Raw genomic sequence first — 10,427 nt, 5'->3', positions numbered from 1 at the left:
GCTTCGAATTCCAAGAACTGTCAATATTAAATATTTAACAGGAAGACACAAAAGGAAAATGCTATAGCAACAGCCATAGATTAAAATCACCACCATTCTGGATGTTAATGAGAAAGCACAATGGAAAGGGAAAATAAAATGGCAAAGGATATTATTATTATTCTTCATCTTCACAAGAATAATGTCCTATCATACTGTATTTCTGTAAATCTGAATATGCCAGGCTCAATCCTGTTACTTATATAGTATTAATGAATCATGTAAAAACACCAGTTTCTGCTTAAAACTATTTTATGTTTGGGAAAGGGAGCTTTTGAAGTTTCAGAAAAGTTTAGAGTTACAAAGCAGAAGAAAAAGTCAAATTTCAGTGCCATTGTATTTTTCCTTACATAGTACTGGTAACATAATTTACATTACAATCTAATGTGCTGGCCCTCACAGTTTTCTAATGGTGCATGCAAAATGTTTATAAAATTAATGTAGTGCAGAGGCAGGAGCACTGTGAGTTACAGGCTACACTACTTTCCATGAGAGAATTTTCTCTGCCTAAAAACCCCAATATTATTCTTCGTCTTCATAAAGTCCAATCATATTTCTATACATTTCTCTATGCCAGTATAGTATAGTTAAAAAAATGGCGAGTTGTCACTAACAACTCTTACGCTTAGTTTTGAAATTGGATGTCAGGAAACTTTGTGATGAATTTAATTTTGAACAGCAGCGTACTCAACCCATCTGACCTTTAGAATGAAAGCTTATTTCCGATGCTTCAAAAAATGCTGTAAATCATGAACAGCTTCAGTACTTGTATCGTTATGTATTTTGCCACTGACCTTCAAATAAAAAATAACGACAGTATCTTTTTTTTTTAATGCTAGTCTGCTGAAGTCTATCAATGTGAGAACGTGCCCAACAGGCTAAGGTTCATTGAGAATTTGGAAAAGAACTCCACATGGTCTTATGATCCAAGTATCAACCAGTTACTAATTTGCTTCCTCCAAGACTATAAATCATCTGTGAAGCTTATGCTGTAGCTGCTTCAAGCAAAAGTGATCAGCTTCTTGGAAAAATGATTGCCAGGACCAAACTTTAAGCTGCCGGGGCTGAAAAACTCATTGCCATTGGCAGATTATCAGATAAGACAACTGAAAGCAACAGTGTAAAAGGTACTGAAAGGAGCTGAAACAAAAAAGAAAACTTTAATGGAATAATTGCGATAAGGAAAAAAATGAGCTTATATTTCTAAAAAAGAAAAATAATAACAAAGGAAACAAATTTATGGGGAATAATTGACCAACTTGACGTTCTGTTCCACTGAACGCATATGGTTCTTGAGCATAATCATTGAGGTTTAAGTCTAAGACTAATTCACAAGCTAATAAGTAATTCAAGTTATAGATGTAATATTTTTGGGGGGCCAGAAGTATGAGTAAGGCACGTACAATTGAAGATAGAAGGACCAACCAAACATCTCAGTCACAACAGAAACAAAGAAATGGAGAGACCATTTTCAAAGAAGATCTCCAGGCTTCACGCAAAATTGAAAGGTTTGCCATCCCTCTGGACAATCTGAAAATGATGTTTGAAAAGCCAAGTCGCATAGTTGTGATGCCACGCAAAAGCGGCAAGAAAAAGGTAAAACAATTTTTGTTCTCATGTTTATTTGAAAAATTTTCTTTACCTTTTGAATTGTTCCCTGTCTTAGAAGTGTCTTCAAGTTATGAATTACTAGAGATGAATAGTGATGGGCGAACCCCCTATGATCGGGATTGGCTGGTTTGCCCGAGTTTTTTTGTAAATTTCGAGCTCGGGGGCCGGAGATGACGCAAACTTGCATCCAAACCCCCGAGCTTGGACTTTAAAGATATGGGATGGGGCGGGGAAGGGGGCTGTAAAACAAAGCATAAAATTAATAATAAACATTATAATTATACCTTCTGGTCCAGCGACGCGTCCTTCCATCTTGCCGCACCTGCTTCCGCACGAACAGGAAAAGCTGAAGACTGCCAAGTGCAGTGAATACTGCCGGAAGTTAATGAGCGGCCCCGGAAGCAGATGCGGCTGGGAGACAGCGTGACGGGAGCACACGTCGCTGGACAGGTAAGTATAATTATAATGTTTATTATTAATTTTATGCCTTTACAGGCCCTGGACCTGAACTGGACCTGAAATGTAACACAGGTTTCCCATGGAAACCCATGTTCAGGACCTTGTGACCGAACACTGTGTGTTCGGTACGGGTCCAGAACATTACAGCTCGGGTTCGCCCATCCCTAGAGATGAGTGAATATTTTATGCAGTGTTTTATGGTTTTCCTTCCTTATCGCTATTGCTAAGCTGTGAGTTGTAAAATCCTGTCATCATTCAGATTCACTACAAAGTGGCTGCTTCATTCCCTACTTTGTTTTTATACAGGCTTCATGACTGGCTGCTCTATAATATGTAAAGGGGTAGCTGTAAGACATTACAGGGACATGCATGTGGCTGGGCTTGTGGTCATGTGGGCCTTCTCTGGCTAATGTAATCTTCTGCTTTGTGTAGTCACTGTTTGAGTGTTTTGTGCAAATCGAATTGCAAATTGTTCGAATTCAGCCAATCTAGACAATTTACTGAAACTCAACATGACTTTTATTTGCATTGAATAGAATTGCTCCTCTCTATGAATTACATTATCAGTTCTTTGCTGATCTAGATTAAGTATCATTCAGCCAAAAAGATTTTAAATACACTTGCATGCTTGTAACACCTACTCTGGACTTTCACAATTCTGGTAAAGTTTTGACACTACTTTGGTTTAAATGTTATGTTATTATGGTAACAAAATATGTATGAAAGAAGGTCTTCCAATACTAGCATACCAATTTGTTCTCAAGTAGTGTTTTTGAAGACTCTTACAAGTAGATACAAAGCAATATTTTCACCGTAAAAATTTACATTGATCGAAATGAAAAAAATAAAATTCAATTATGTGCACATCCAGAAATATATATGCTTCTATGCCCATATTGTGTCACAAAATGGGTTTTTCATAAGCATGTAAAAGCCCAAGGCACATAGTGTTGCTACATGCAGTGAAGTTGCATAGTAAGCGCAAAGCAATATTAACACATTGTTCAGGTTATTGCACTTCTAAGACTAGATTGGTTCATGGCTCCACTATAGCCCACAACCATATACTGTATCAGTCTTTTTCTGATCACACTTTCAAAGTCACCGAAGCATTGACTTTTCTCCATTTTTTTAATTCTATAGTTTCATAAAAGTAACACAATATATGGATTTAGAATTAAAAGAAGCGTGTCACATTGAGCATGGCATCTGATTTGTGGGTGGTATACTGTATATAATATACTAAGGATTTTAGGTTTCAATATGGCCTATTCTTTGTTTCCCTAGATCAGTGGTCACAATCAGTTTTGATGGATGGTTGTGTACCACATCCTTAGCCCTCTGGGTAGTAACATCCTGTTCCCCCACATTTCTCCAGCAGTTACACCCAGAGCTCCTATTACGGGATAATGATAGCCAAAACTTCTCCCCAAAGATGAAACCAAGAACATGTGCTGCCATGAGACTTTTTCTCACTGTGCTAGCAGTGATATCACTGAGGTCACTGCAGTGCAGTGGCATGGCTGGAAATGCAGCCTCAGTGACCTGTGGTGACCTCGATGACATCACTGCTAGTCACTGAGGCTGAGCTTGCAGCTGCTCATTCCTCAGAGGTTTTCAGCCAGGACGGTCACATCTTGGCACCATCCAAGTTAAAAACTGTTTATCTAGACATTTATTAAGGGGACAGAGCGATGGAGATGTGAGGGATATGATTGTTTTTTATGTTTGTTTGTTTTTTACAGGAGACCATGGCTTCACTGGAATGGGCATTAGGTGAGTATAACTTTGTTTGTTATTTTTAAATAAAAAAGTAAAACAGTGTTTTTTAATTTCAAATAAAGGACTTTACTTTGGCTGTGTGTTTATTTACAGTATAACTATATGGTTAATAATGGATAGGTGTTTTATAGACACCTCTCGATTACTAAGCCATGGGCTTGATCTCACCTGGCAACACAAAGGTGACATCAACCTCACAAATATGAACCCCACTTGCCACCACCACAGGGAAAGTGGGAAGAACTGGGCAAAGCACCAGATTGGATGCGCCTTTTGTTGGGCAGCTGTGGGCTGCTATTTTTAGGCTGGGGGGTGCCAATATCCATGGCCCATTACCAGTCTGTGAATACCAGCCCCCAGGTGTGTGCTTTAGGTTGGCTGGTTGAAAAAAATGGGGTGAACCTCATGATGTTTTTTTAATTATTTATTTAAATAATTTAAAAAAACAGTGTGGGGGCCCCTCTATTCTTGAAAACCAACCTTCCTAATACTAACAGTTGAGGGTTGCAGCCACCAGCCATCAGTTTTGCCTGGCTGGTTATGACAAATATAGGGGAACCCACTCCATTTTTTTAAATTATTTATTTAGAGCCTAGCGACCGCCTGCTCTTGCTGTTATTAGTGGCCACAGGTGTATGTTGATGGGAGTAGTAGTCCCATCAGCCAACACCAATGACTGGAGTTAAACTTTTTACCTCTGGTCACAGCTGCGAGCTCATGCTGTCAACTGACAAAGTGATGACAGATGACAGTGCGAGAAACACCTGGTGTTCGGGGAGGAACGGGGCTGAACCTAAACAGTAAGGGTACGTTCACACAGGACTTTTTTGCTGCTTTTTTTTGCTGCTTTTTTTTATGCTAATTTAGGTGCGTTTTTTTGGTGCGTTTTTGGTGCGTTTTTTGGGTATGTTCACACAGGACTTTTTTGCTGCAGATTTTTGCTGCAGATTTTTGCTGCTTTTTTTTATGCCAATTTTCAGCTGCTAGGACACCTCATAATGGCTCTTTACACCTTACTACCAGGAACTCCCTCACAATAGATCACAATCAGGACACCTCACAATGGCTCTTCACACCTCACAATGGCTCACAATGGCTCTTCACACCTCACTACCAGGAACTCCCTCACAATAGATCACAATCAGGACACCTCACAATGGCTCTTCACACCTGACAATGGCTCACAATGGCTCTTCACACCTCACTACCAGGAACTCCCTCACAATAGATCACAATCAGGACACCTCACAATGGCTCTTCACACCTCACAATGGCTCACAATGGCTCTTCACACCTCACTAACCACACCCCTAAGCTCTTGGCTGTGAGATCCCTTCCTGCTGGCCATGATTTTCTGCACAAAAAAAGCAGCAAATAATGCTACATGCGTTTTTTCAGCGTTTTTGCAGCGTTTTTTTCATCACCCATTCAAGTCAATGGGTGAAAAAACGCTGCAAAAACGCTGCAAAAACGCTGAAAGAAGTGACATGCCCTATGTCCAAAAAAAGCAGCAAAGCAGAAAAAACTGATCAAACAAAAAACCAACGTGTGTGCATGAGATTTCTGAAATCTCATAGGCTTTACTGGTACTGTAAAAAGCAGCTGAAAATTAGCATAAAAAAAAGCAGCAAAAAAAAGCAGCAAAAAAGTCCTGTGTGAACGTACCCTTATACAGACTTCCTGGTGAAGTCCATGTTTGGGGTCCATACCCGAACAGTAGTTATTCATTACCAACCACGGACTTTACTGTTTGGGTTCGCCCATCTCTAATTATAGGTAGATCTTTTAAATACCATATTATGAAGGTATTCTCCCATATCAAGGTATTAGAAGTAGATAAGGTCCATTTAGTATTCACTTTAATGCTAAACTGTGTTCCTGTATCTATTCATAACTTATACGTGTTTTATCAATTGTATTTATTTAGTTTACTCAATTTTATAGCACCATTAATATCCACTCCACTTTATATACATCATCATCATCATCATCCCCACAGGGGCCCATGTTCTACTGTAAATTCCCTACCATATGTCTTTGGAGTGTGGGAGGAAATCATAGTGTGTATTATTATTTATATACTGTTTTGGATAATTTCAGATAGGAATGGCTCACAGATTGTTGTGGAGCATTTAGCGCACCTACCATATTCAGTGATGTATCAGTAAAACTATGTGCCATGGAATGATTTAGATATAAAAAGAGCGAATATTTTTCACCACCATAGTAGTTAGGGTAGTGTCATAACTAACAGATATTTACTGGAGCATCTTTGGGCAGGAGCTAGTATTGATTGACGCCTTTTGGGGCTATGATGAAGAGACCTGGTTCCGTAATCGGGAGATCACAAAGATGAAGGAGAGGATCCCTACTGGTATGCAACTGAAGCAGTCTGAAGTGATCTAGCTTGACTACTTTCCAACATTAGGGCTAAACTTACGGTTTTACCCCAGTGCCATTGTGTCTCACTGATGTGTCAGAGCCCTAGGCATGAAAGTCCCAGTAAACATCTTTTCCAGTTAACCTGTTTCTGTGACTCATTCCTAGCCTCCATTCATTAGCGGGGTCATGTCTTCCCCCACCCAGGTGACCATAGGTTTACTACAACACCTAAAGTGCTTACAGCTACTCAGGAGAGGCTCCGTGTACAACTCTGATCTTAAACTCATGTTACTTGGATGGACCACAGAGAAGACATTTTTACTTCTCTTTATTACTTGCCTGTTTTTTTTATCTGCAATTTTTTCTAATGATTAGAGCAACTTGAAGGTGGCAGGAGTTGCAGTCATACCCCAGGTCTCTGTGCTGATTTTTGTTTTTAAAAGTCATAAGAAGGATTTTCTTTTCCAGTAAACAAAATTTCTTCCAGTTTAGTTTGTGATAATTATAGGGACTCTTTGATACAGCTATAATTTGTTTGCTTGCAATAGAAAACTTAAGCTAACTGCAAAATTAGATCGTGCAGCCAGATGCTCTCCATGCTTAGATTTAATCACACATATCACTTCAAGACGTGACATATTGTACTTCATGATATTGGTAAAATTTCTTCGATATGACTTGCGTTTATTTGTGAAAAAAATGAATATTTGGCGAAAATTTTGAAAATTTCGCAATTTTCCAAATTTGAATTTTTATGCCCTTAAATCACAGACATATGTCACGCAAAATACTTAATAAGTAACATTTCCCACATGTCTACTTTACATCAGCACAATTTTGGAACCAAAATTTTTTTTGTGACGGAGTTATAAGGGTTAAAAGTTGACCAGCAATTTCTCATTTTTACAACACCATTTTTTTTAGGCACCACATCTCATTTGAAGTCATTTTGAGGGGTCTATATGATAGAAAATACCCAAGTGTGACACCATTCTAAAAACTGCACCCCTCAAGGTACTCAAAACCACTTTCAAGAAGTTTATTAACCCTTCAGGTGTTTCACAGGAATTTTTGGAATGTTTAAATAAAAATGAACATTTAACTTTTTTTCACACAAAATTTATTTCAGCTCCAATTTGTTTTGTTTTACCAAGAGTAACAGGAGAAAATAGACCACAAAAGTTGTTGTACAATTTGTCCTGAGTAAGCTGATACCCCATATGTGGGGGTAAACCACTGTTTGGGCACATGGCAGAGCTCGGAAGGAAAGGAGCGCCATTTGACTTTTCAATGCAAAATTGACTGGAATTGAGATGGGACGCCATGTTGCATTTGGAGAGCCCCTGATGTGCCTAAACATTGAAACCCCCCACAAGTGACACCATTTTGGAAAGTAGACCCCCTAAGGAACTTATCTAGATGTGTGGTGAGCACTTTGACCCAACAAGTGCTTAAGTTCACAGAAGTTTATAATGCAGAGGCGTAAAAATAAAAAATCATATTTTTTCACAAAAATGATCTTTTTGCCCCCAATTTTTTATTTTCCCAAGGGTAAGAGAAGAAATTGGACCACAAAAATTGTTGTGCAATTTGTCCTGAGTACGCTGATACCCCATATGTGGGTGTAAACCATTGTTTGGGCGCAGGGCAGAGCTCGGAAGGGAAGGAGCGCCATTTGACTTTTCAATGCAAAATTGACTGGAATTGAGATGGGACGCCATGTTGCGTTTGGAGAGCCCCTGATGTGCTTAAACATTGAAACCCCCCACAAGTGACACCATTTTGGAAAGTAGACCCCTTAAGGAACTTATCTAGATGTGTGTTGAGCACTTTGACCCAACAAGTGCTTCACAGAAGTTTATAATGCAGAGCCGTAAAAATAAAAAATCATATTTTTTCACAAAAATGATCTTTTCGCCCCCATTTTTTTATTTCCCCAAGGGTAAGAGAAGAAATTAAACCACAAAAGTTGTTGTGCAATTTGTCCTGAGTACGACGATACCCCATATGTGGGGGTAAACCACTGTTTGGGCGCATAGCAGAGCTCGGAATGGAAGGAGCGCTATTTTACTTTTCAATGCAAAATTGACTGGAATTAAGATGGGATGCCATGTTGCGTTTGGAGAGCCCCTGATGTGCCTAAACATTAAAAAACCCCACAAGTGACACCATTTTGGAAAGTAGACCCCCTAAGGAACTTATCTAGATGTGTTTTGAGAGCTTTGAACCGCCAAGTGTTTCACTACAGTTTATAACGCAGAGCCGTGAAAATAAAAATTCTTTTTTTTTTCACAAAAATGATTTTTTTAGCCCCCAGTTTTGTATTTTCACAAGGGTAGCAGGAGAAATTGGACACCAAAAGATGATGTCCAATTTGTCCTGAGTACGCTGATACCCCATATGTTGGGGTAAACCCCTGTTTGGGCACACGGGAGAGCTCTGAAGGGAAGGAGCACTGTTTTCCTTTTTCAACGCAGAATTGGCTGGAATTGAGATCGGATGCCATGTCCCATTTGGAGAGACCCTGATGTGCCTAAACAGTGGAAAACCCCAATTATAACTGAAACCCTAATCCAAACACACCCCTTACCCTAATCCCAACAGTAACCCTAACCACACCTCTAACCCAGACACACCCAACCCTAATCCCAACCGTAAATGTAATCCAAACCCTAACCCTATCTTTAGCCCCAACCCTAACTGTAGCCCCAACCCTAGCCCCAACCCTAGCCCTAACCCTAGCAATAACCCTAGCCCTATCACTAGCCCTAACACTAGCCGTAAGACTAGCCCTAACCCTAGCCCTAAACCTAGCCCTAACCCTAGCCCCAACCCTAGCCCTAACCCTAACCCTAACCCTAACCCTAGCCCTAACCCTAACCCTAGCGCTAACCCTAGCCCTAACCCTAGCCCCAACCCTAGCCCTAACCCTAGCCCTAACCCTAACCCTAACCCTAACCCTAACCCTAGCCCTAACCCTAATGGGAAAATGGAAATAAATACATTTTTTTTATTTTTTTATTTTTCCCTAACTAAGGGGGTGATGAAGGGGGGTTTGATTTACTTTTATAGCGGTTTTTTTAGCGGATTTTTATGATTGGCAGCAGTCACACACTGAAAGACGCTTTTTAGTGCAAAAAATATTTTTTGCATTAACACATTTTGAGAGCTATAATTTTTCCATATTTGAGTCCACAGAGTCATGTGAGATCTTGTTTTTTGCGGGACGAGTTGACGTTTTTATTGGTAACATTTTTGGACACGTGACATTTTTTGATCGCTTTTTATTCTGATTTTTGTGAGGCAGAGTGATCAAAAACCAGCTATTCATGAATTTCTTTTGGGGGAGGCGTTTATACCTTTCCGCGTTTGGTAAAATTGATAGAGCAGTTTTATTCGTCGGGTCAGTATGATTACAGCGATATCTCATTTATATCATTTTTTTATGTTTTGGTGCTTTTATATGATAAAAACTATTTTATAAAAAAAATAATTATTTTGGTATCGCTTTATTCTCAGGACTATAACTTTTTATTTTTTCTTTGATGATGCTGTATGGCAGCTCGTTTTTTGCGGGACAAGATGACGTTTTCAGCGGTACCATGGTTATTTATATCAGTCTTTTTGATCGCGTGTTATTCCACTTTTTGTTCGGCAGTATGATAATAAAGCGTTGTTTTTTGCCTTGTTTTTATTTTTTTTTCTTATGGTGTTTACTGAAGGGGTTAACTAGTGGGGCAGTTTTATAGGTTGGGTCGTTATGGACGCGGCGATACTAAATATGTGTACTTTTATTGTTTTTTTTTTAATTTAACTAAAGAAATGTATTTATGGGAATAATAAATATTTTTTTTTTCTTTATTTAGGATTTTTTTTTTTTTTTTTTTACACACATGTGGAGAATTTTTTTTTTACTTTTTTACTTTGTCCTGGGGGGGACATTACAGATCGGTGATCTGACAGTGTGCACAGCACTCTGTCAGATCTGAGATCTGCTGTGCAGGGCTGCAGGCTTACCAGCGCCTGCTCTGAGCAGGCACTCGGTAAGCCACCTCCCTCCCTGCAGGACCCGATGCCGCGGCCATCTTGGATCTGGGACCTGCAGCGAGGAAGGAGCTAAGAGACCCTCGGAGCAAAGCGATCACATCGCGTTG

General features: G+C 39.5%; 1 protein-coding gene across 1 annotated transcript in view; it reads left to right on the top strand.

The window, feature by feature from the left end:
* Window positions 1-1,425: 1,425 nt before the first annotated feature.
* XIRP2 (xin actin binding repeat containing 2) overlaps window positions 1,426-10,427 on the top strand; it is a 329,976-nt gene continuing 320,974 nt past the window's right edge. The window contains exon 1 of the mRNA XM_077272801.1: window positions 1,426-1,635. Within this exon, the coding sequence (XP_077128916.1) occupies window positions 1,426-1,635 (210 nt within the window). The remainder of the gene's footprint in view (window positions 1,636-10,427) is intronic.

Source organism: Ranitomeya variabilis, chromosome 7 (genome assembly GCF_051348905.1).
Source record: "Ranitomeya variabilis isolate aRanVar5 chromosome 7, aRanVar5.hap1, whole genome shotgun sequence".
Lineage (NCBI taxonomy): Eukaryota > Metazoa > Chordata > Amphibia > Anura > Dendrobatidae > Ranitomeya > Ranitomeya variabilis.
The sequence above is the reverse complement of the archived record's forward strand: the minus strand, read 5'-3'. Positions and strand labels throughout refer to the sequence as shown.